This window comes from Callospermophilus lateralis, chromosome 9 (assembly GCF_048772815.1).
Source record: "Callospermophilus lateralis isolate mCalLat2 chromosome 9, mCalLat2.hap1, whole genome shotgun sequence".
NCBI lineage: Eukaryota > Metazoa > Chordata > Mammalia > Rodentia > Sciuridae > Callospermophilus > Callospermophilus lateralis.
In genome coordinates this window covers 43340609-43368335 of record NC_135313.1, presented here as the reverse complement: position 1 = coordinate 43368335, position 27727 = coordinate 43340609, and the positions used below count along the sequence as shown (strand labels likewise).

At 37.6% G+C, this 27727-nt stretch overlaps 2 protein-coding genes across 3 annotated transcripts in view; one reads left to right on the top strand and one right to left on the bottom strand.

The window, feature by feature from the left end:
- Positions 1-2473: 2473 nt before the first annotated feature.
- Akap19 (A-kinase anchoring protein 19) lies at positions 2474-2829 on the top strand. The gene has a single exon (XM_076866672.2). It carries the CDS (start codon positions 2474-2476, stop codon positions 2777-2779), a length of 306 nt encoding a protein of 101 aa, XP_076722787.1. The 3' UTR covers positions 2780-2829.
- Positions 2830-7310: 4481 nt separating this feature from the next.
- Hibch (3-hydroxyisobutyryl-CoA hydrolase) overlaps positions 7311-27727 on the bottom strand; it is an 87989-nt gene continuing 67572 nt past the window's right edge. The window contains exons 12-14 of one of the 2 annotated variants that reach the window (XM_076866067.2): positions 21151-21270; positions 10554-10587; positions 7311-7645 (exon numbers count right to left, since the gene is read on the bottom strand). In XM_076866067.2, coding sequence (XP_076722182.2) covers positions 7530-7645; positions 10554-10587; positions 21151-21270 — 270 coding nt within the window. In that variant the 3' untranslated portion in view covers positions 7311-7529. The remainder of the gene's footprint in view (positions 7646-10553; positions 10588-21150; positions 21271-27727) is intronic. The other variant, XM_076866068.2, reaches the window with a different exon arrangement.

Sequence of the window (27727 nt, the reverse complement as noted above, 5' to 3'; positions counted from 1 at the left end):
AGGGCACTGATGCCCTAATATTAATTCCCAGAGACACCACTTCCAAATACCATCACTTTGAGGATTAGGTTTTAGCATATAAATTGGGGAGGATATTCAGATTATAGCAATATAGCTCACAAGCCTGTCATATACTATCTATCTCTTTACAAAAACCTTTGTCAACCCCTGTTCCTAGGGTATACCCGATTCCTAAGGCGTCACATTTCCTGGGCAGTAATTAAAGCCTCAAATGTTCGATGGGGTCTCTGTAACTCCAAGGATTCCCAGTACTGTAGAACAACTGGTATCACTGTTCAACTCTGAAGTCCCAGAGCAGGTGATCTCTTACTAGGCCCTGCAGATCATTATCCTACATATGCACATCCCAGCCCTTATCCTTGATGAGTCCTTTAGCAAATTTCTGCCTTTCCTAGGGTTCTTATAAACTCTGTCTTATAAATTTGATGCTTCAGTAACCCAAACCTCTGCTTCCTCAGCTCAGTAGAATTAACACTGTCGTGTCTTTGGGCTCAACTTCTCTGTGATAATTCTAAGGAAGATACTCCCAAATAAAACCCTAGGATGTTCAATTATGGGATTAAATGTCTTGTGTCCTCCTTTCCTCAAGGAATTACAGTACTGAGCAGCTTTTCCTTCATTGTCTGAAAATACCTGCTCACGTATTTTGTCCAGGTGAGAGGGCAAATCTGGTACAAGTGACTCTGTATTGGCAAGAAAAAGCTGCTTATACAAAACCAAAGATCCTAGAATATACAGGATAATCTGATGATTCTATGCACAGCCTTTTATTTATGACACCCATGGGGTTTTCTAAGTAAACTTTTTCATGTTAACCATGTCTGGGTCCCTGAACTGTTCTCACAGTACAAAATAGATACATGCTGGAGATGAAGAACCAAGACGGTTCTCTTCAAGCAGTTCAGTCCAGTAAACAAAGCAGATATCATACATGTTCTTTCTTCCCCATTGAAATACATCTCTGAAATTGAGCAGGAAGCAGGGTATAATATAGAACTAAAGGTAATTAAAAGCAGAAGGACCCTTTACCAGTATATCATCCTTATCAGGAACAGATATAATGAGAAAATTGGGTAGAATTCATAGAAAGCCAAAAAAGTATATAGCAATAAACAAGGTAAAGGTCATTTTTTATACACTTAGTTAGAAAAGCAAATTAGGCATATGTTAGCTTTTGCGTTTTAGGGATCACTGGTATCAGAAACACTCAACTGAATTGTCTTGAGTCCGAAAATTAAAAAGAACTAGGAACAGTTAACCTCATCCATAGAGACTTTCCTGTGCTCTCACAAGTCTGGTTCTCTCTACAGTGAAGCTGTCAGTGTTGTTTTAGTTATCATGAAGTTCTAAATTAAGAGAAGTTATCCAGTGACAGCACCTACTTGGGGAGCACAGAAGCACTGTTGCCTACTTACTGTCCAAACATCAGGTAAGGGTAGGATACTTAGGAGAAACCTTTACACTTATTTTAAATAAATATAAGCTTTACATATAATCTCATAGAGACATTTAATTCATTAAAAAAAAAATGGCTTTGCTATGTCTAACCTGTGTTGTTTGATTGGCCCTAGTATAAGGACCGCTGAGTTGTGAATATCTGACCAGGGAACAAAGCCTGACTAATAGCGGTCCAAGATATGCAGGTTTGTAAGTTCACAACAAAATCAGACTTTGATATGTTTATTTCCCTTGACAAAGAAAGATCAGAGGTTGGCACACGCTTTCTGTAAAGGGCTAGGTAATAAATATTTTAGGCTTTGCAGGCCACACTCTGTCACAAGTATTCAATCCTGCCATCATAGCATGAAATCAAGCAGCAATAATACGTAAAACAAATGAGCAGGGCTGCATTCTGATAATAGGTGTCTAGAATTTGATCCAGGAGCTATATTGCTGTTATAAATGAGTTTAAATATTTTTAGTTTTATAAAATTTTCAAAAGCTTGAAAAAACGTTTTCCTGTTTTATAAATTGCCATTTTTGTTGATTTCTTTTCCCTTCAGTTGATAAGATAAAGCTATTTGTTGTTACTTCACATTTCCTCCAAGGGACCAAATTGGTGAAAAGAATTTTTACAGGGTACCAATACGTCAATGAATCTTACATTATTTTGCATTCTATGAATTAAAAATGGAAACTCCCTTCTCTTGGGGCTGGAGCTGTGGCTCAGTGGTAGAGCGCTTGCCTAGCATGTATGAGGCACTGGGTTCAATCCTCAGCACTACTATAATTAAATGAATTAAAATCCATCAACAACTGAAAACTCCCTTCTCTTGACAGATAAACACTAGGAGTGAAGAGTGGTGAAAGGGAGCACTGATTACCAAGTGGCCTGGCGAGAGAAAGCACTGGTCCACGTCTTGTGGTGGACAGACCTTCACTGTCTTCCCAATATGCTGCTGAAGTAGTCTTGCTGCTGCTCTCCTTCACTCAGTCATAACACCTCTACAACATGGGCTGCATGAAATCAAAGCAAACTTTTCCATTTCCTACCACATTTGCACCAGAGAAGCAAGATGAGAATGAAGAAAACTTTATGCCAGAACAGGAATTTCTACCTAGGATGCCTTCTCCAGTTCATGTCCATGAGGAAGTGAAGAAACCCCCAGTACCCAACATTGTGGTGCTTGAATATGCACACCGTCTATCCCAGGAAATTTTGCATGATGCCCTGCAGCAGTGGGCACGCAACAACATCAAGTACTATGACATCCCGTACATTGAGAGTGACAGTGAGGGCCTTGATGCTATAGGATGACAACTTTGTTGACCTGTGGATATAGTTGGTGCTAGTTTAAATACATGAAACAGAAGCAAACGCTGGTGTGCATATAAGTACAAATAACTCCATCTGGATGTAGAAACTTGTCTATGATAATGTCACTGGTGTAGGAAAACCTGAGATGAAATGTGTTTTAAGCAGTTCTGTGTTAACAGTAATTTCTACCTGCTGGTTTTTGGAGTTTGGTTATGGAAGGGCCAAACGAGGTCCTGTGGCACCCAGTAATCATCTGGAGGTCACACCACTTTCTTCCTTAGGCATAATGGCACCACCAAAGAAAATGCTAAAAGTATCCCAGGTTCTAAATGGTTAAAGTCACTTCTTTAAAATAACCATGTCTGTTAATTTATACCAAAAAAAGCCCAGATGTGAAAAGGTTTTTTCCCATAATGCCTTGGCAAGGGAGTGGCACTCAGATCTTAGTGATTCATTGTGGATCGTTTGCCAAAACCATTTGTCAAGGATCCCCACTTCTCAACACCTATGACCTAAGATTAGAATACAACCTGTGTAGAAAAGTTCCACCTTGAACCCTGTTCTTAATATATTTTTGTAGATGAAAAGCATAACTACCACCTTGAACCTCAGGGCCCTAACTACAACTGTTATTGAATGAGTCAGACTATGTGTAAAGCCATCTTTAAAGATATAATGTATAGAAGCCATGACATTAATGTTTATTGCATTGTATTAAGAAGTCCTAGGCTCCTTTTACAAAAATCCAGTAAATCTTTAAAATAACAGAAGCCAAGTCAGTAAGGTAGAAAGCAAAACCTGGTATTAATTGTGTGTTAACCTTTGTTTCAGAGATGCAGATGTAGGTACAGGTGGCACTTATTCCCAGACTTTTACTGACCAGTAGAGCAATTCCATTCAGTTTACATGGGACCAAATAATGCATGAGGATTTACAGTTGTGTTACAGAACAAAATAACACATTCCTCCAAGAAGCAGTACTTATTTTTTAGTAGTAATATTGCCCATTGGGCACATAGCCATACACTATGCGATTTTCATATGCTTTTTTCTCTTTTTACTGTTATCACATACACACTTTAGGGAAGAAAAAAACATTACATAACTGTTTGAAGATCAATGGTAACAGATGATTTGGGAGAGGGGGAGGAAGATACTGAGAAGACAAAACTTTTAGGAAAAATGGGACTGAGTCTGTAGAATTATCTCTATTAATATTTGCTACATAGTTTAATTAAATTAGAAAGAAAATTGCTTAAATCCATATATGTTAGATCCTTTTATTAAGATACACCAATGTCAGTGAAATCTAAAGAAGGTAGAAGGCGGCTTGTGACTTCAAGATCAATATATATTTGGCTTTGTATGCAGGCAGAAAGCTACACCTCTAACTTAAAGCAATACTTTGAAACCAACATTTGAATCAGTGAATTCTCCAAGTTACATGAGCACAGGAAGGGACATGAAGTGAGTGATATGAAGTAAGTAATGTCCCAAATTTCAGTGGTTTTGGGATGCCTGATTATTCAACTTGTAATCTTGCAATTTGTATATAGAAAAGCAACCAATCCTCCTCATAGAAAGACCTGAAGTCGTAGTCCGACAGAAAGTTTTTAAGTACAAAGTACATTTGTAGCTCATGAAGAAAATTTTGAGGTTTTTTCGATTTTATACTAATGACACAGACAAAAACCTAGATGAGGATGTTTTCTGTTTTATATATTACTAAGGATGCTTTTGCTGCAAGGTCATTTGCTATTGGAAAGATATAAATTAAATCTATACTATAATACTATCGTAAGAACACAAAGCCATACAAAGCAGTATGTCACTAAATTTTTCAGTATACATAGGGGACATAGACTAGTGAGGTTTGGGTCTAACTAAATATTTTAACTTCAGGTTCCTTCTTTGCCCTCTGCCCCTGCTTCCCAGAGTGTAATAGGAATCTCTGAAAGATCCATATCTAGCTAGAAGTCTGATCTCTGTTGTCACCCTCTCTCAGCACTAGGGTGGTAAAATTTTATCATTGAGCACCACCCCTGCCCTAAATTTTATTTCCATAGAGTATGATGTATATATCATCTAAGAGTTATCTAAAAGCTGCTGTATTATATGTCAACCCATGAACAAGGAGCCACAGGCTTACATAATCAGTGAGTTAGTGGATAAACCAGATGGGAAGATAGCTAAGTAAACAATTTATAGTGCATGTGACAATTACTAAGACAGAGTTTGGGCCTTGATGACAAGAACAGTTTTGGTAAGAATTTGCCTTCTTCATACATTCATATTGAAACATGGTCTTTATTTCATTTTTTCATAAAAAATAGGGCAACTGAGAAAGGAGACCTATAAAGTAGAATACTGAAGAGAATTATTAGCTACTGGAAAAAGGACATTTGTGGAGCATTAGTGGTGTAAGGGCCCATGAACACTTACCAGCACAACAAAGACCCTCCAGGTGGCAACTGTGGAGGCTGATCATTAGGAAACAAGCACGCCAATCCCTTATTTACAGAGTCACACAACCCCACAATGTGCCCCACTGCTGCTTTCCCAGTTGTCTCTTACATACTGTTAACTTTCAGTTTCATGCCTTTGGACCTAAAATTCTCCACTTTGGTTGCTTTATCAGTGTGTTGCAAACTGCTTGTGGTTATCAGTACTTAAGGCATATTGAAGGCGACAAAAATGATTATCATCTTAATCCCAAAGGAATAATTCATATCAAACCGCCTTAATATTATAGTATGATAAAAATAGCATGGTACTCATACATCCTACTCAAAAATCATTGCTATTCTGAAATGATGTGGAAGTGTACATCTGCATTACACATTGTAGAAATCAAAAGTTACAGACGCATTTAAGTAATGTCAAGAAACAGTAAAAATAAAATTTTGCTGGCTATGGTGTTAAACACCTATAATTCCAGTCACATGGAAGACTGAGGCAGGAAGACCTCAAGTTTGAAGCTAGTCTGGGCAACCTAGTGAGATTCTGTCTTAAAAGAAAATAAAATGGCCGGGAATGTAGCTCAGTGGTAGAGCAGCATGACTCGCATGCACAAGGCCCTGAGTTCAACCCTCAGCACCTCCCAAAACAAAGTTCTAACAAATACCTGGTTTGATCATAATGCCCTCATCCTGTCTTTACATGAACAAATAAGCCATGCCTTCCTTGGATCCAGGAGCACTGGTTCAGGAGTACTACCTGCACTTTAATTTACAAAACCCAAGCTTTGTTAACAAATTCTCTTCCCTGTAAGAATTAGTTATAAAGTGGTATATTTTTTTCCAAATACTTTTGTGAAAACTTTTTTTTGTAACTATATAATAAAAGTCCAGTTGCAATTACATAGCTATAAGTTCTTATTTAATTGAAGGAAAATCTTTTCAATGCTGTATACTTTGATATTTTTTAACATAAAAGACAACATTTTCTGTATTGCTAACAAGTGTAAAGTGAATAAAAACCCACTTATACAAATAATTTCTTGAATCATTTGGGTTTGATTTAGAAGCTTTAAAGAAGCTTTAAAGATAAGAATATAAATATCCAATATCATGAAATTTTTATTTCAGATCTGTTCCTGAATTTTTTGGAAGAAACCATGTCAAATAGATTAAGAATTGAGCAATACCTTCTGGGCTTTAATCTCATCTATAAGAAGGGTATAATCCATAATCTTTGATGTCTTTCTATGTTTTTGTTCTTACACACCTGAAATTTTTTTAGTTTCTGAGGGATGTGGAATTAAGGAGAAACTAGAACAAGTTACAAAATAAATGATAAACTGACCTTTAATTTAAAAATTATTCTTACCTAGAACTTTAAAGCCACATTGCAGTTTCTTACATACCTTAAAAAACACTTATTTTGTCAATAGTACCAATTATTGAAGATACTTATATTTTAAACTACTTTTAACTATCATCACACAAAACTTTAAATAATAAAAAGTAGAGCATCTCTGTCTTAGAGACTGGGGGTCCTTATTCTACCAAATTAGAAAATATTGTAAGTAAAAAATAATGCCTTCATTTTCACCCATGGGAAGATATTCTAATTATTTTAGGGAAGACCAAAGCTGAGTTAACATACTGGAGGATAACCTCATGAGAACTTTTTCTTTTTGACCAAGATTACTATAGCATAAGAGTTCCTTTTGTACATATTAACCCAGTTACTGCAAAATACACTCATAAAAAAGGAAATTCTATGATGCATTACCACAGAATCCTCAAAAAAATATCAGGGTCTTTATTTTTTATAATCCACACCTAAGTTTGTTTAGCCAAATCATAAATCACTACTTACTGCAAGCCAAAGTTCCCATTTCAAATAGATATAATAACTTGAGAATCTCAAGAGATCTTTGAATTGTCCCATCCTCAGAAACAGGGGTTGGTAAGCTTTTTCTGACAAGGATCAGAGAGTGAATAGTATAGGCTTTGAAAGCCATACAATCTCTGCTGCAACTACTCACATCAAAGCAGCCATGGATGATAGGTGCAGATGAACACAGTGATATTCCAATCAAACTTTATTTGTAGACACTCATGAACTTCATGTAATTTTCAGAAGTCAAGAAATATTAATTTTTTATTTCCTTTCCCAACCCTTCAAAAATGAAGATACCACTTCTAGTTTGTAGACTACATAAAATGAGGCAGCAGGCCAGACTGGGCTTCTGTGTTTAGTTGTCAACCTCTGCTACAAAATAAACTTTAAAAGAATAGTCACCTCAAAATTTCAAATCATTGCTTCCCAGAGATTTAAAATAATTGTCCAAATCTTCATCAGTAACTTCTTTTAGATTAGCTGGTTTCCATTTTGGACTCTGGTCTTTATCAACTAAAACTGACAAAAGAAGACATAGATATTAGGATATTTCTTTCTATTTAATTACTTATAGAAGCTGTTTTGTAGTAGGCATATTTTGCTATAGTACATTGTTTCCTTTCAGTATATATTTTTGTACATTTTTCTTCTAAATTAAACCCTCAGAGAATATGGAAGGACAGCAATATACCTTTGATGACTGGTGTGGGTATATTCTCACCTACTAAGCTTCATGTCTGCAGATTTAATAAAGCCACCTGAACTAATTCAGTGATTTAAACATTCATTTTCCTCTTTTAAGAAAATAATCATAAGATAAAACTAGTGTTGGTATGGTTGAAAGGGAAGACAAGGGAGAGCAAATGACTCAGATCTGCCACCTCACCTCCACCACACTTAGTTTTGGGAGGAAAATTACTTAAGGTTGAGAGAAAAGAACTTTATGCATAATTAAATGTGGACATTGCTATTCTGCCAAATCCTCTAGCTCAGATAGCTCTGAATTAAAAAAAAAAAAAAATCAGACCACTGTCAGGTTATCATGAAGCCTTGTTCTTCTCTTGTTTCAGTGTGGTCATCACTTAGTGTAGCCACATAATATCCCCACAGGACTGTAAGGATGAGGCAATCTATAACCTCTTCTTGAAAAATAAAAAGAGCCATGCCTACTTCCTGGTTGTAACAACACATTACAGTTATACATGCTTTCATTTGGGAAACTGGGTAGAGGGTATACAGTATCTCTATTTCTTACAACTAGATGTGAATCTACAAAAATTTTTTTAAATGTTATGGTTGGGGTAGCAAATTTCAACTATGCTTAAAATGTACATATTTAGGGTTGGGGCTGAGGCTCAGTAGGAGAGCGCTCAACTGGCACACGTGAGGCACTGTGTTCGATCCTCAGTACCACATAAAAATAAAGTAAATATACTGTGCCCATCTACAATTAAAGAAAAAGTATTTAAAAAAAATGTTCCTAATTCTGGTGAGTAATAGAAATATTTAAATATACAAACTCTACAAAGTAGACTGGAAAAAATTAATTTTTTAAGCTAATGAAAGAAGCAGTCTGGGAACCAAGGAAGAAGCTTCTCTTGGTAGGTGGAGAAAAGGAAGCTTTATATACAATTAAATGTGGACCCTGGAAGCCTTGTTAGAATCTTTTGTTTTTGGAGGTTTGTTTTGTTTGTTTTAGGCTGGGGTGTGTCTGTGTTGCCCAGGCTGATCTCAAACCAGCCTTCTGAGTAGCTGGGACTACAGACAGGCACGCACCATCACGCCCAGTTTGTGCTGGAGGTTAGGTATGGCTGTCTGGGATTCTGCAATCTGATCAGTGGTGATGTTAAACACTGATGTTCTGATGCCTACTTTTGAGTCTTCTGACCAATACTACCTACCCTCCTTGAAGTTCCACTGAAGGACAAAAGAAAAGAGAATACTAATCAAATCTGGGTGTTATTTCAAATTAACAAAAATTTTTGCCTAGGATAGAAAGAAATTCTTGCCATGTAGGCAATTGTTTTTTTCAGAAGGTCTCCTAAGATACTGTTTAAATTCCATTTGGTAGCTACTTAGCTCTACGAAGATAACCCATTTTTATTTCCTTCTATAACTAGAGAGAAGTTTATTCTAGATGTTAAGAATAAAAATTTTTGCAACTTTTCTTAATTTGCTAACTCATTTCTTCTAATTTGCTAACACATTGTTGTAGTTAGAAAATTATAGCAAGAACATGAAATAGTTTTAGCCAGAATAAATATTGCTTTCTGAATAAAGAAGCTGTGCTAAAGAAGAGGCAACGCACCTTCTCTCATTTGAAAAGTAGCTTGATAATCACTTGCTTTATGAATCAGAACTCTAGATAACACTGCTTGACTTTCAACTTTTTTCTTAAAATAACTGCAAGTATTTATCTAAAAATAATACCTCCCTTTTTGAAGAAGAGCTATCATAATATATCATGACTACTTTAGCAACACAATCCAAGGTAGTACACAGGTCCTCCTAAAATCAGAGATGCAGGCACTAATCGCATGCAGTGAGAACTGGCAAGGAATTAGTGGGAAAAACGCATATTGTACTTGATTTCTATAAAACATAGCCATTTGCTCTGACTCAACTCCACTGTCTTCCAAACAGATTCGTACTTGGTGCTTATTTCTAATAATGTTATATCATGCCAGAAAAGAAGAGAATTCTACAATAGTCACTGTTTTTTACCAAAGCTTTGAGTTCAGAGAACATAACCTTTTATTCAGATAAAAATGTATATCTAGAGTCTATATATCAAGATGATTAATAAAAACATAAGAAAAATAGATGTACAAAATATATGCAGAGAAAAAATTCATTTTATACAATAAACAAAAAACTCCTTAGAAAGATGAGGGCTATTCATAAAAGGAACTGTGGCAAATTTGTTGGGAAAAAATTATCACTTTACTTGCTTTTTCTAAAAATGCTGACTTTAGAGGTAAGAAGTAAAAATGCTTTTTCCCCAGCAATGTTTAACTGCTCAGATACAGGCAAGGAAAGTAGATGGTAGGATTCAACCACTGCCCAATTTAACCAGGCCAGTAACAAAAGAGGAAGAAGGGAAGGAGAATTGAGGGCTTTTGCAAGGAGTCAGCAGCAGGATGAGTCTACAAGCTCATAAGGCAGTCCATGTGACTGTAAAAGCAGGATTACTACTTGTATGTAAATTAGGGAGCAGTAACCAAGTTAGGTGAACTTTAAGAGCAATATTAGTTTCAAGACTGAACTTCCCTTTATATCCAGTATATTTAAAAACACATAACTTGCCAATTTTTACAAAAGTTTAATTTTCACTAATAAAACAACTACCAACTTTAAGTAACATTGTATGCTCACAAATCCTATTTCCCTGATATCTAAGAAGGAAGCACAGCTATTTGTTACTTACCAGCTCTAACGCCTTCATGGAAGTCATGACCTCTCTGAAAGAAAATTGAGGTTAATGTAGGAGATTTCTAGGCATCCTTATCCTGGGTTATGTCTCTTTTTCAGCCTTTGCAACCTCCCTCTCCCATGACCATAACCTGAACCAATGACATTTAGAGCCTGACAACTTTCTGATCATCATCTCCAAATTTTATTTGTGAAACTCTGTTCTCTGCTGTGATGCTCTTGGGCTTCCTCAGGTCCCCTGATTCCATGACTCTTCCCCCTACACTGGCTTCCTATTGCTCTTCGTACAGTCCAGTCCCCCCAGTCAATTCATAAGTCACTTTTCCTGAAAAATGCCTCATCTTCCTCAAACGTCCTCTCTTTTATACTATTCTAGCAAAATCCCTGCACCAGCAGAACCCGACCACTTACCTCTGTCTGCATTTGAGCAGCTTAATCTAGCTGAACAAAAATCATACAACTCTAAGTGGTTTTGTTTAAAATTCATGATCACAATTCTCAAACAGGCACGGAAAACTATCCAATCTCTTCCCTGTTCCCCAAAATAATAATTTAAACTGTTTCTTGCTTTCTCTGCCTCTTCCCCTAGAGAACCCTCTTATGGAATTCTGTAATGATCTAACCACCTACTTTATTAAAAATAGAGAAGCCCTCATGAATGAACATTCTTATGTTCTCATCACTGAAACATGTATAGCCAACTGCAGCCATCTGAACCTGCCTTCTGTTGAGAGCCACAGCCGAAGGGGCTCCAGCAAACTTTCAGACTGCCAGCTGATGATTGGCTCACAGTGGCCCCAGCAACACCTAGCTGATTGGCTCCTCTGTGGAGATGCTCATTGAGCTGTATCCCTGCCCTTTCAGACTGCCAGCTGATGATTGGCTCACAGCAGCCCCAGCAACATCTAGCTGATTGGCTCCTCTGCGGTGATGCTCATTGGGCTGTTTCCCTGCCCTTTCAGACCACGGAGCTGCTCATTGGGGGACTTTTTTGGCTCCGCCCATGCGACCCAGCCAATCGGCCTCAAGAGCAGGAGGATTGTGGGAGGTGAAGAGGCTGGTGGGTGTGAGTGTGGCTTGTGGGAAGCCGGTGGTGGCAGTTGGGCTCTGAGGGTTTATTCCTGAGGAGCTGTTTTGTTTATCTTGTGTGGTTCTAAAAATAAAGTTAGTTTCTTTTGACAAGTGGCTCCTGAATTGTGCCCAGCCAGACTGCGGCATTTGGTGGCCCGTACGGGGAGCGACTGAGGGTAAGTAAACCGCTCGCCCCTGAGGGCAGGGTGAGAGGATGGGGAGCCATTTTAAGATTCCTCTTTTGTTTTGCTTCATTTTTGTTTAAAGTTGCCTGTCCCTGGAGATGAGTAAGACGGAAGAAAAACCGCTCACTTCTGAGGAAAAACTATTTACGTCTGAGGAACAGATAGGGAGAAAGGACGGATGCACATATAAGGAGGATAGAAAGGCTATAATGAATTTTTGTTGTTCCATTTTTATTTCATTCTGTCTCGGTTTTGTTTGGCGTCATCTTGTTGGGTTGTATTATAGTAGAAATACGGGATCAGAAATTAGTAAAAAACAAACTGAAAGAGTGTTAAGTAAATTGTTAGAGGAAGGAGGCATCCCAGTAAAATCAAGAGCAGTCAGGGCATACGTTGATACAATGCAAAAATGTAGCCCATGGCTTTTTAAGGAGGAGTTGTTAAATATATCACAATGGAACCATCATGGTGAAGATTTAAAAAGAATAGAAAAGAAAAGCCCAGGGACTCTGCCAGCTGGCACATTGGCATTGTGGGCATTGGTATCTGGTTTTCTTAGTCCAAAACCTTCAATTCAGACAAAGGTAGAGGAAGGAGAAGATATATTGATTCAAGTAAATGAGGAGGTCTCTCAAGTTAGTCAGAAAGAGGAAAAGATTCAAGTAAAAGAGAAGGTCTTTCGAGCTAATCAGACAGAGAAAGAAAGTTTAGAGCAGAAAAAGCCATCAGGGGGAAAGTTACAAAAGGAGACTGCTACTAAAACCTTTCTATCACCAGAGGGCTTAAGTGTCCAACCAACAGCACCACCTCTACAGGAGACTGCTACTAACACCTTTCTATCACCAGAGGGCGTAAGTGTCCAACTGACAAGGCCACGTCCATATGCTGAGAGGCCCCCAACCCCCGCAGTGGATAGTTCAGATCCTGAGACAGGATCTCAAGTATTAACATGCCCTGTATTTGAGGTAGGAGGGCAGCGAATTTACCATACTTTAAATTTCAAAACAGTGAAGCAGCTAAAAGAGGCTGTAATAACCTATGGTCCTCAAGCACCCTTCACTGTAAGCTTGGTCGAATCCATTACCAACTTGAACATGACGCCAGCAGATTGGGCTAATATGTGTAAAGCTGTGCTAAATGGAGGACAATACCTGTTATGGAAGGTTGCCAATGAGGAATTTTGCAAGGAGACGGCTAGGCGAAATGCAGCAGCTGGTTATCCTCAGAGAAATCTAGATATGTTGTTAGGAAAGGGACCTTATGAGGATCAGCAGCATCAAATTGCATATGATCCTGGTGTATATTTACAAATTGCTGTAGATGCAGTTAAGGCATGGAAGACTTTACAAGGACATGGAGGTTTACAAGGTCAATTATCTAAGATAATACAAGGAACTAATGAATCTTATGCTGAATTTGTAGATAGGCTTATTCAAACAGCTACCAGAGTTTTTGGGAATACAGAACAAGCAATGCCATTAATAAAACAACTGGCTTATGACCAAGCGAATCGTTGGTGCAGAGATATCATTAGACCATGGAAACATGAAGATTTAAACACATATATTAAATTATGTAGAGACATTAATGAACAAGAGCAAGTCATGGCAGCTGCAGTAAAACAGGCTTTAGATGCCAGAGACATTAATGAACAAGGGAAAATTGTGGCAGCTGCAGTAAAACAGGCTTTAGATGCCAGAGACATTAATGAACAAGGGCAAATTGTGGCAGCTGCAGTAAAACAGGCTTTAGATTCCAGGCCAAGAACATGCTACAATTGTGAACAAACAGGACATTTTAAAAGGAATTGCCCCATAGGAGGAGGGTTTAACAAAACTAGGTATCAAAGGAGTAGAATACCGGGTATTTGCCCACGATGCCGTAGAGGGAGACATTGGGCTAATGAATGCCGTTCTCAAACCACCATAGAGGGTACTCCATTATCAAAAAACGAACAAGGACCAAGTGTTTATCCACGATATCGTGGAGAAAGGTACTGGGCTCCATTGCCAAAAAATGGACAGGGGGGCCCAATGCTCCGGGGCCCAAAACCACAAATATACGGAGCACTGGAGGAACCCAGCAACCCCATCAAGGTAGTGCCCAGGACACATTGTCCATCAGATCCCTCATCAGACAAACCAGAGGGAGCGCAGGGTTGGACATCTGCGCCTCCGCCAGATCAGTACTAACTCCAGAGATGGGAGTTCAAATCATTCCCACAGGGGTGAAAGGACCTCTTCCCAAAGGAACAGTAGGCTTATTATTGGGACGCAGCTCTTCTACTCTAAAAGGACTTATGATAAGTCCTGGGGTAATTGATCCCGATTATGAAGGTGAAATAAAAATTATAGCCAGTTCTCCAAATGGTATATCAGTAATTTCACCAGGAGATAGAATAGCACAGTTACTAATAATACCAAGCCTACATGATAAATTTTCCAGTCGTGCTACAGAAAGAGGTTCCAAGGGATTAGGCTCCACAGGTGTAGATTGGGCTATGCTGTCTTTAAATTTAGATTCTCGCCCCATGCTAAAACTAAATATTCAAGGACATGAATTTAATGGGCTACTGGATACAGGTGCAGACCTTAGCATCATCTCTCGTCAAGAATGGCCAAAACATTGGCCATTACAACAAGCCACTCAAACGCTTCGAGGCCTAGGAGTGGCGACTAATCCCCATAGAAGTGCAATGGTATTAGATTGGAAGGATCCTGAAGGATGTGAAGGAACTATACAGCCATATGTATTGGATTATCTTCCTATAAATTTATGGGGACGAGATGTCCTAGATCAATTAGGTTTGACATTAACAAATAACATCAACCAAAATGCACCCACTATTATGACTAGACAAGGTTTTAGGAAAGGAAAAAGATTAGGAAAACAAGAACAAGGTATAGCAGCACCAATACAAATAGATCAAGGAACAGACAGACATGGGTTGGATTTTCAGAAAGGGCCACTGAGACAATAAAAATTACTTGGAAATCAGAAAGACCAGTATGGGTTCCTCAGTGGCCCCTGACTAAAGAAAAGATACTAGCAGCCCATGATCTGGTCAAACAACAATTAGCAGAAGGACATATACAACCTTCTGTATCTCCCCATAATACTCCCATTTTTGTCATCAAAAAGAAATCTGGTAAATGGAGATTATTGCAAGATTTAAGAGCCATTAATAATGAGATGGTTATTATGGGACCTGCTCAATCGGGGATTCCTCAATTGTCTGCTTTGCCAAAAACTTGGTATGTTTTAGTTATAGATATTAAAGATTGTTTTTTTTCAATTCCAATTCATCCTGAGGATAGTCCACGTTTTGCATTTACTATCCCTGCACTGAATCATGAAGGTCCTGATCAGAGATATGAATGGAAAGTACTCCCTCAAGGGATGGCTAACAGCCCAACTATGTGTCAAATTTATGTTAACAAAGCAATCCAGCCACTTAGAAATCAAAATCCTGAACTACAAATATTTCATTATATGGATGATGTATTATTAGCACACAAAGCTAAAAACACATTGCTAGACTGTTATGCCACACTTACAAACTTATTAAAAAATTATAATCTAGAGATAGCAATAGATAAAGTACAATTAAATTTTCCAATTAATTATTTAGGAGTTCTATTATCCTCAACCATGGTCCGTCCACCAAAAATTCAAATACGAGTAGATCAACTCAAATCACTTAATGACTTTCAAAAGTTATTAGGAGACATAAATTGGATAAGGCCTTATCTAGGTATACCAACAGGAGAGTTGGGACCTTTATTTGATATCCTAAAAGGTCCATCAGATCCAAATTCACCCCGAATGTTAACGCCTGAAGCAAGAAAGGCATTAAAAATCATTGAAACATATATGGAAAATATGCATTTGGATAGAATTGATATAAGTTTGCCTTTATTATTTATTGTACTACCAACAAAAAATATTCCTACAGGAGTATTTTGGCAAGAAGGCCCATTATTATGGATACATTTATCTTATTCTCCTAACACTATTCTTACTAGGTATCCTGAGGCTGTAGGACAATTAATACTCAAAGGAATAAAAGCAGCAAAGGGAGTGTTTGGAATTTCTCCCAATAAAATTATTACTCCATATACTATGAATCAAATTGATGAGTTAGCTAATGAGTTAAATACTTGGGCAATAATCATGTGCAAATCTAATGTTTCATTTGATAACCACTTACCATCTAATCCTTTATTGTCTTTTTGGTCATCGCATCCTGTAATTTTTCCAAAAATGACAAGAAAAACACCTATCGGGAATGCTCCAAATATATTCACTGATGGATCAAATAATGGTACAGCAGCAATAGTTACACCTGATCAAACTTTTACATTTTTAGTACCGAAACAATCAGCTCAAAAGGTAGAGCTTAAGGCAGTATTACAGGCTTTTGTGATGTTTAAAAATTCTGTATTTAATTTATTTTCCGATAGTCAGTATATAGTTAATGCTATAGTATCCCTTGAAGATGCTGGTAGGATTTCCCCTTCCTCTACTATTTTCTCTTTGTTTTCCACTATACAAAGTCTAATCTGGGACAGAAAAGATCCATTCTTTATAGGACATATCAGGGCACATACAGGATTGCCTGGAGCCCTTAGTTTGGGCAATGATTTAGCAGATAAAACTACACATGACATACATATTTTCTCTACACTAGAAGAAGCTATAAATTTTCATAAAAAGTTCCATGTCAATGCTAATACTTTACAAAAGCGTTTTAAAATAACTAAGGAACAAGCTAGACAAATAATAAAACAATGTCAAAATTGTGTGACCTTTTTACCACAAGTTAATCTTGGAGTCAATCCTAAAGGATTGATACCTAATCATATTTGGCAGATGGATGTCACACATTTGCCAGAATTTGGAAAATTAAAATATTTGCATGTTACAGTTGATACTTCTTCTGGATTTTTGATGGGCTCCCTTCATGCCGGAGAAAAAACTAAAGATGTTATAGCTCATTGCTTACAAAATTTTGCCACTGTGGGCGTTCCAAAACAGTTAAAAACAGATAATGCCCCTGGTTATACTTCTACCTCTTTTAAACAATTTTGCTCATCATTTGGCATTACTCATATAACAGGAATCCCATACAATCCACAGGGACAAGGCATAGTTGAAAGAGCTCATCAAACTATTAAAATGTACTTATTAAAGCAAAAAGAAGGAATTGGGAAGGGGTATATATTCCCCAAAGATAAACTTAAAATAACCCTTTTTACTCTAAACTTTTTAAATTTGGATTCATCAGGGCTTAGTGCTGCGGAAAGGCATATGTGTCCAAAAAATGTATATAAGCCCAAGGTACTTTGGAAGGATATTCTAACAGGACAATGGAAAGGTCCTGACCCAGTAATTGTCTGGAGTCGGGGGTCTGTTTGTGTGTTTCCACAGGGAGAACAGCAGCCGATTTGGATTCCAGAGAGATTAACTAAGGTCCTGACCCAGTGATTGCCTGGAATCGGGGGTCTGTTTATGTGTTTCCACAGGGAGAACAGCAGCTGATTTGGATTCCAGACAGATTAACTAAAGCGATTTCTACAGACCAAAAAGAAGATGTGATATCCAGAACTCCAGTTTGGTTATTCTTACATCTGCGACAGAACCAGAATGCTTTTTTCAATATCTATTTTATTATTGCCCTTTCCCATATTTTTTTTTGAGCTCATACAGACCTAGGTTAATGTTTTGCTGATCAGTCCTATTTTTTGACTATAGAGTTTTTAAACATTGCAATGGAGATTTCACCTGTAAAAAGTTATAAGGCCTTTACTATTATGTTATGTGTCATATGTATTATGTGTGCACACTTGTGTTTTGTGTTTGAATGTACGTATGTCCATATGTCATATATGATGAGCGCTCATGAAAAAATGGATCCAAATAATTTTTTTTTTATTCACGTGATTTAAATGGTTTAATTTAAATTGGGTAAACAGCTGTTGAAGATTGTTTTAAAATGTGAACAAAACAGGAGGTTAACAGATCTGTTTGTTTACTTTCACCTTTCCTTTTCATTATATTTAATAATTCTCTTAAAGATAATGTAAATTGTTAAGAAAATTGTTTTCTTTTAATGCCTTCTGGGACGTTACATAATTTTTTCTTTAGCCATTATTGCCAGAATTCCTATCTTCAGTGAAGACAATGTAAATTGTTAAGAAAATTGTTTTCTTTTAGTGCCTTCTGGAATGTTATATAATGTTATATAATTTTTCTTTAGCCATTATTGTCAGAATTCCTATCTTCATCTCAGTGCATGAAGACAAAGATAAAACCAATCTACAGCTTCTGCAATAGCCATCACTGAACTGCTTGCAGAACTTGCCTGGACTATGTATCACTTATATGCATTGTGAACTCACCTGTATGCATTGTGAACTATCTGTTGGTGCAGCAACTTCTGGTAGTGTTGGGGTATTTATGCTGATGGTGTCATCGGTGGTACAATTTTTCCAAAAGGAGCCATCAGCTGGCTTGGTGTATCTTCCTCCCTTCTGTTTGTCATGATCATTCAGCTAAAATTTGGGGGCCAACAGAGGTGAGGCAAAGAACCTCACCCCCCCGCTGGTACGAAGACCTCTACACAGGTGTGGCTGTATACTGGACTGGTAGTCAATGACGGGTAAGATCCAATTACTATGGTACCAACCTAAGACAGGAGGCTGACGCCTTGAGGTCAGCTCATCCAATAACGGGTAAGGACCATATGTACTATTGGACAACCTAAGGCAGACACGGTCCCTAAGCCACATGCTTCTTGTTTAAACAGAGAGGGGGAGATGTTGAGAGCCACAGCCGAAGGGGCTCCAGCAAACTTTCAGACTGCCAGCTGATGATTGGCTCACAGTGGCCCCAGCAACACCTAGCTGATTGGCTCCTCTGTGGAGATGCTCATTGAGCTGTATCCCTGCCCTTTCAGACTGCCAGCTGATGATTGGCTCACAGCAGCCCCAGCAACATCTAGCTGATTGGCTCCTCTGCGGTGATGCTCATTGGGCTGTTTCCCTGCCCTTTCAGACCACGGAGCTGCTCATTGGGGGACTTTTTTGGCTCCGCCCATGCGACCCAGCCAATCGGCCTCAAGAGCAGGAGGATTGTGGGAGGTGAAGAGGCTGGTGGGTGTGAGTGTGGCTTGTGGGAAGCCGGTGGTGGCAGTTGGGCTCTGAGGGTTTATTCCTGAGGAGCTGTTTTGTTTATCTTGTGTGGTTCTAAAAATAAAGTTAGTTTCTTTTGACAAGTGGCTCCTGAATTGTGCCCAGCCAGACTGCGGCATTAACCTGCCTTCTTTTTCATGACTATGGAGGAAGGGACCATTCTCCTCGCAAGGCCAGTCCTTCCCTACACTCCAGTTCACATCTCCTTTGCCTTCTCAAAGAGTCTGCTTGAGAAAGTCATCTACTCCTCTGCCTATTTGTTTTCATGGAGTAGATTTATAGGCAGTTTTTATTTTCTTATTTATCTTTTTCTGTATTTTACATTGCCAGTGCAACTGCATAACTGAGTAGGTGAGTGTATGCAGTTTAAGTCACTTCCTAGTTCCACTACACAGTGACCATGTTACCTGGCCTAGAAATTTCTCTAAACCCCAGTTTCCTTATATGAAATGGCAATACCAATACATCCATCACAGGATTCTTTTAATCCATATTCCAGTAGGGCCTGACACATACTAAGTGTTCATAAGTTATTATTAGTATCATCAATATAACTATTTTTCTCAACTGGATCATTCCCAATTTACAAACATGTTCCAGTCCGTTCCATGTTACAAAATGAACCTCACAGTCCTAGCTTCTACCTATTTCTATAATAAAAAAAAAAAGTTGTATACACGTATTGTGTCTACTTTCACATCTCATTTGCTCATTTCCTCTCCAACTTTCTGCACTCTAACTTCTTCCACCACTACTCTGAAGATTTGACAAAATCACCCATGGTTTCAGGGTCACCAAAATCAAAGAATACTTACTTCTAAGCTCATCTGCCAGATGCTTTGACAGTACCACTACACTCTCTCTACCCCACCTTAAATGGTGGGGGTTCCCTAGGGCTCAGTTCTGGGATCTCTTGATTTCTAGATGATCTTATCACTCACTGCTTAATGCATCATCCTGAGTGATGAGCTCTATTAAAGATCATGGCACTCCTCTGCTTAAAAACTATCTAGTGGCTTCCATTTTAATCAGAACAAAAGTCAAAGATCTTACAGCTTCAAGCCCCTGTATGCTACACCAGGCCCTTCCCCACAATATTGCCTCTGACCTCATTTTTCACTCACCACTACATTACCCCTCCCTCCCACATGGCCTCCTTGTTCTTCCTAGCACAGGGAGGTACACTCTCCTCACAGTTTTGTATGTGCAGTTCCCTCTGCCTGGGATGCTCTCCCTCCAGAAATCTACATGGCTCACTACTTTTAGGGTCTTCATTCAAAGAGCAATTCTCTGGTTAACCTATCTGTAGTTTAACCCCCGCTATGGCTCTGTATTCTGTATCCTATTTTCTGTTTTTATTCTCCTTAGTATTTACACTCAATAGACTTTAGCTACCATTGCTTCCTCAAGAAGTAACTTTAAGACATGGTCAAAAAGAGCTTTATTTCTGATTAGATTAACAAATTTGATGTCTTAATAGCTATTTCAAGACATTAAAATCCATTAGGCATGTCTGCTTTCTTTCTGTAATTAAACTAAATATTCCCTTGACCATAAGTTTATATTAATCTAAATAATATGATACTTAAGGGCCCTCTGAACATAAGGGACAATTCTGCCATTATGAAGTTTACTATATGGAAAAAAAATCTGACTGAAATATTTCATGATATTCACACTGCCTTTGATTGCTGTCTATATTTACAATAGTACTTTCAAGGTTAATCTACCAACTAAAACATGTAACAAAACTAATATTTTCCATTTATGCATATATCAGCTTATAAGTAATATTCCTCATTTTTGCAGAGAAAGAATTCAGATTTAGAACATTTGTGCTCCTGGCCCAAGGTGACAGAGACCTTGCCTAAGAAATGGACAGTTTTCATTTTGAATTCCACATGATGTCAGAGGCCTTTTATACACATGCAAATGCAATTGCAGAGCCATAAAGACTTCATGATAATCTGGGTTTCAATTACCTCCACAACCCTAAAATTAATTTGCCTGTTTGTTTTCATGGAGTAGATTTATAGGCAGTTTTGATTTTCTTATTTATCTTTTTCTGTATTTTACATGTTTTACACAATGAGCATATATTACTTTCCTAACTAGAAAACCATAGTTTAAAAAAAATTCTTACCATACATGCTTGACTCATACGATATTCCTCAGTTAATACATCCTTCAAGGTCTGGGAAGACCCCTTTATGAGGTGTCTTAGAGTGATCTTTAGAGATGTTGGAGACATTTGATTAATTATCTTTTGGGGAAAAAAATAGTTGTTAGTTGTAGCCAAATAGTTCCTTTATTGTCTATAATAAGCCAGAAGAATTTCCATGCAAGTCATATTAAAATATGCCCGTTAATTCATATGCCAAAGACTCACAAAGGGTTATGCCTTAGCCTAATCCTGCCAAAACACCAAAAAAAAAAAAAAAAAAAAAAAAAAAAAAAAAAAAGAGTTCTGTTACAAAAAGAGATCATTCCACAAGAGGGGTAAATTCTATACTTACAACTTAATGTACCTTTGGGGTTTGCCTGGCATAAATTATGATCCCAACTAAGCAACCAGTGATTATATTTAAATAAAATTAATGTGCATATTACAAAGTAGTAACATTTTCAGTGGACACCTTCTCTTACAATGTAAAGAAAGTGAAGGAGTTAAGAAAGGCAGTAGCTTTTCCTTCCCACTATGTGACTCTAGAAGTGTCTTATCTGAACTCTTCACCTGTAAATAAACCTACTTATCTTGGAAGAGAGAAGATAGAATGATCCAAGTTACTATGAGGCACTCTTCTATAGTATTTAAATAATAAAATAAGAATTACAGACTGACTTCTTACTACAATGCTATGCCATTTGTTCTGAATTTAAAGATGCTATTACCAGTGTTCCAATGCATGAGCATAATCCTAATTACCTGGCTGATGAAAGAGGCCATTCCTTGTCACAGACACCCGATGCCTACATTTTCCTTTATAATCACAACATATAATTTTCAGCTTATTGTTCAAAGATTGTCTCAAAGGTTTAAACTTTATTTTGTAAATTCAAAGAATTCCCCACTTCAAGAGCCTATGTTCTCTGTATTATCCTTAAGTCTGGCGAACAGATTCAAAGAACAGGTTGAGTGGATAGGACAGCACCTTACCTAGCAGTTGGCAGAGCTTAAGTAGATGACTACCATACAGGAAAAGTCCAGGAAGATCAGTGACCTACAGACAACCACAGTGCTGCTGAAGAGAAGACAAGAGAGCTATTACCTAGTTGATACTTCCTAGAAGAGAAGAGAATTGGGGAGGGGAGGGGAGAGAAGAGTAGAAGAGAAGAAAAGTGGATAGGACAGAAATAAAAATGATTAAGGGATTTTAAGAAACTGGTTCTTCAAGGGAACTCACCCTTCTGAGCTAGGTGCTTTGTGGACATCATCCCACTTACTCCTACTGCCTGTTCCTGCCTTTCTAGTCACAGGGCATAAGGACAATACCTCACAGCAGTCTGTACGCTATGCCAGGAGGCCTCTCCTTTGGCAAGCAGAGAATGGGTCCATTTTGTTGACAAATCTACTAGTTTTCTTTAGTAGGAGCAATACCCATATTATTGTGAGTACCTGGAAGTGAGTACTTGGAAGAACTTTATTCACAATGCTGAAAATTATACTGAAGGGAAAAGCCACCTTCTGGCTTTTTTGTCTACAAGGTCAGTGAAACCACAACTCCCTCATCAACAACATTGTAGTGTGTGAGCCCACAATTATTCCTCAGCGAAACTGTAAGAGCTAACTGCTTATGGTTTCCATTTTGATTTTGCAAATTGCAAAAATCTGTCTTTTCTATATTCCATAAGAAAGGCACTAAGGGCCCCATTTATTTGTCACCCACACATGAAAAAATGAGGGAAAATGCTTCATCCAAAAAGCTGTTAGACATTTTATAAAATATTGACTATTGAAAAATATTTCTGTAATACTGATACTGCATAAGAAAAAACTGGCATACTGATAACCTAAAGGTTTAACTATTCTTAGTATGCTAGCAACTTAACATTGAGGCTTGGGGTTAAGCTCTAGGACCACGGAGCTCTGAGTTGGAATCCCAGCTCTACCCCCTTCCTAGATGACTGACCTTAGTCTCCTCATTTGTAAAAATAAGGTTTATACTACACCACTTGCCTTGTAAATGGCATGGCAATAAGGGTACTGCAATGCATCAGAAACACAGTAGAATAAGGATGTACTGAGCACATCCCCATAGCTCTTAGGGAAGTATGTTAATGTGTTTCATTACACTTTGGGAAAGGAGATGGGAAAGATGAGGAATGAGGAAACCAAACCCTGATATGAATCTGTCCAAGGTGACATAGAAAGTGAGTTAGGAACCAAACCCAAAGGTACTAACTCCAATTCCTACTATACAAGGCTATAAAAGTAGTCAAGATTGTCAAAAGCTGCAGAGAATTCAAAAAGAAAAAGGATATCACATCAGGTAATGAACAGAAATGACTAAAAACTCATGTAATTTTGATGGTGGAAAACAAAGTAAGGAAGACAATGTCAAAGGAAGGCATTTTAACTTGTTTAAGGGTAGAAAAGCTTTGAAAATAATGGCATAAGAAAATGTGCCAATAACTCAAGACGGTAAACCTGAAGATACTGAAAGGAGGAAATGACTGATGCAATTAGTTCCTACACAGGAAGGAAAAGATGGAATGAGCACACAGATGGGGACTTCTCCCTTGGCAGAGAAGTGAGAAATGTATTAGAATCAAAGAAAGATGAAGAGAGTCAAAGCAGCCATGGATTTGTTAGTACAGACTATTCTGAAAAATTTGATGAACAATTAGGACTTGCATCTTTGGCTATGCCAGAAATGTGTATTGAGGCAATTCTGTACCCATACAACCTAGTGAACATGTTTCTACTCACTGTAAAATACTGGTCAGTGTTCTAATCAATTTATCTGACCCATTAAAGATCGTCTCCTATACATCAAGGAACCAACTTCTTTTTTCCTTTATTTTTATCAAAATGATTCACATTTTAATTTCAGATCATTAGAGTCTACTCTGAGGAGTAGAAGTGTCTACTGTTGAGAGCCACAGCCGAAGGGGCCCCAGCAAACTTTCAGACTGCCAGCTGATGATTGGCTCATAGCGGCCCCAGCAACATCTAGCTGATTGGCTCCTCTGCGGTGATGCTCATTGGACTGTTTCCCTGCCCTTTCAGGCCACGAGCTACTCATTGGGGGACTTTTTTGGCTCCGCCCACGCAACCCAGCCAATCGGCCTCAAGAGCAGGAGGATTGTGGGAGGTGGAGAGGCTGGTGGTTGGGGGAGTGGCTTGTGGGAAGCCGGTGGTGGCAGTTGGGCTCTGAGGGTTTTTCCTGAGGAGCTGTTTTGTTTGGCGTGTGTGGTTCTAAAAATAAAGTTAGTTTCTTTTGACAAGTGGCTCCTGAATTGTGCCCAGCCAGACTGCAGCAGTCTACTTATGAGGAGACAATAATAAACAGGACATGGTCCTTGGTCTCAAAGAGCATTGTGTCACTATAACCACTGCCTACTGGATAAGAACCCTTCTTTCAAGACTTATCAAAATTCAACAATAGAAAAACTCAAGATGTTGTCTTTCCTCCTCCCCCCGTCTTAGAAAACCCAAAAACACATCTTGTGACATGCACTGTCAGTAGAAAAATAATATGCAATAAGGGATGATATAAAACTAGAATATTCAGTACATCTATTAACACAATTAAAACATTTTATCAAGTAGGTCTTGGGGTTGACTGAAGACGTATATAGGTATGCCCCTATTTTTTCTTTCACTATGTGAACTTAGAAAATGTTCAGGTTTTTCCATTAATAAATAAGGATGCCATTTATAACATTCTCTAAAAGTCTAGAGTTAATCCTCAAAGAAAGAACCTGTTATAGTTAATTTTAAATGTCAACTTGACTGTCTCAAGGGATGACCAGATTTTGAATTAAACACTAATTCCTGGGAATGTCTGTGAGAATGTTTCTGGATGAGATGAGCATTTGAACTGGTGGACTGAGCAAAGCAGAAGACCCTTCCTAATATGAGTGGATAAATCCAATCCACTCAGAGACTGAAGAAAAGAAAAAAGGTAGAGGAAGATGGGTTAGGCTTCTCTCTCTGCCTAATTCCTTATGTTGGGATATTAATCTTCTCAGGCTCTTTAAGTTTAGACTCTTCTTCTCTCAGGCTTTCAAACTCTAGCACTGGCTCTCCTGGGTGTTCAGTTTGCAGACAACAAAACATGGAACTTCTCATCCTCCATAACTGCTTGAGCCCAATATCTTATAAAACAACTCTTTTTATATATTAATTATACAGATTACACACACACACACACACACACACACACACACACACACACACACAAACACCTATCTCCTTTTGGTCCTGTTTCTTTGGAGAATCCTAACACAGAATTCTAAACTTTGGAATTCATGTATATCTCGATCATTTTACTTTTTAAAATGCATTTAAAATAGTTCAATCCCCAGCACCATTAAGAAAAAGAATAATTACTTTTAACATACCATATTACAGACACAATTTTTAAAAATCATCTGATCATCCCAATAGCTGCAAAAAGTATTAATGATAAAATCCAACCTTTATTCAAACCAATAATCACCAAAAAACCTTTTGGGTGATTAAGACTAGAAAGAACTTCCTTATATTGATTTAAAGAAAAATTCCATAGAAAACCTATAGTAGTCAACGATTTTAATGTTCTTAAAGATTTTTTTTTTCCCGAGATTGGGAATAAGACAAAGATGACTATCATCTCATCACTTCTACTGAACATTTTGCTAGAGGTGTTGAAGCAGTGTAGGAAGTTGGGGCAGTGTGTGGGGATAGGCAGTCAGAATAAGGAAAGGAGAGAGTGACAAGAAGAGAAAAAAGAACCAAAGGAGGAGAAAGGGAAAAAAGTGAAGAAGGAAAGTGTATGTACAAATAATTCAAAGTAATCTGCAAACTATAAATGACTCAATGAGTTTAGACAAGTCACTGGATATAAGGTCAACATACAAAATTTAATTTCAATTTTACGTCTACATATCAACAAATAAAAAATGAATTTTTAAAATGATACCATTTACATTGAAACTATTTAAATGTCTAGGAATAAATTCACTGCATGATGCAAATGCAAGTCCTCTACAAAGAAAGTTACATCATCACTAAGAGAAATTAATGCACCTAAATACCACACCTTATCTGTGGAATTGAAGACTCAACATTCTACTTTTCCCTTGGAGTCTGGAATTTTGGTGTGTGCTAGGCACAGTGCCTACAGGTCTAGTCCCTAGGGAAAGCCTTGTACACCAAGTCTGTAAAGTACTTCACAAGTCTTGTCTCAACCAGGTGCTAGAGGAATTATGTAAGTCCTGTGTCACTCCAGCGAAAGAGGACTCTTGGAAGCTTGCACCTGGTTTCTTCCAGATTTCACCCCATGTGCCTTTCCCTTTGCAGATTTTGCTTTGTACATTATCATAACATGAGTACAACCAAATGGAAGTCTCCAGAATCCTTCTAGCAGATAGCCAAACTTGGGGGTGTTCTTGGGGACGCTTGATATAGAAGACAATGACCTATATTGCCTTTTAGATTCCAATGTTCTTGAGGATCCTGAAGCCTTAGTAACACATCTATTAATATAAAAGCTTACAGAGATGGCCATGATTTCTTAAACAGGACATAAAAGAAAACCTATAGTAATCAACAATTTTAATGTTCTTAAAGATTTTTTTCTTTAAGAAATGTTCTTAAAGATTTTTATCTTTAAGGATAAGTTGGATTAAAACTAAAATTAACAGTTTCTGTTCATCATATGGCACTATTTAAGAGAGAGAGAGGGTTGGGGTTATAGCTCAGTGGTATAGCGCTTGCCTTGCATGTGTGAAGCGATGGGTACGATCCTCAGCACCACATAAAAATAAGTAAAGATATTGTATCCATCTACAGCTAAAAAAAATTATAAGAAATAAAAAAATAAAAGAGAGAAAGAGAGAGAAAAGGCAAGTCACAGAGAATGACTAAATGAAAAAGAAATAATATCATGAGTTGATAAGGCTGTAGAACCAACCAATGCTCAAAAGTAAATGTATAATCATTTTAGGAAATTATTTGACAGTAATAAAAATGTATGCATATTTGATGACTTTGCTACCAAAAGACATACAAAAATATTCACAGAAACTGTTTATATTCTTTTCTTTATATAGTGAATTAAAGTCCATTCACCATAAATGTATGTTGAAATTATGTTCATTTTATTGACAGTGTCTTCTAAAGAGCAAAAGTATTTAATTATATTAAAGATCATCTTACTAGGGGTGGGGATGTAACTCAGTGATAAAGCATTTGTCTAGATGTGTAAGGCCTTGAGTTCAATCTCCAGTACAGCAAAAAATAAATTAAGGATCATCTTACCAACTTATTTATTTTTTCTGTTCATTCTTTTTCTGATAAAACAGAAAAAAATAAATAAGTTGGTAAGATGATCCATATATATATATGTATGGATCAGCTAAGCCAAATTCACAACAGAATTCATTTCTGCTTTCTTTTTTAAGTGTTGAGCCATAGCATTTACATTCGGATGTATAATCCATTTTGAAATGCATGTGGTGCAAGGTAAGAGTCAAGTTCTTTTTTCCCTTGCATATGGATATCTAATCATTAC

Excerpts from the sequence above, each read along its gene's own strand:
- Akap19 (XM_076866672.2), top strand. The coding sequence starts at position 2,474 with ATGGGCTGCATGAAATCAAAGCAAACTTTTCCATTTCCTACCACATTT.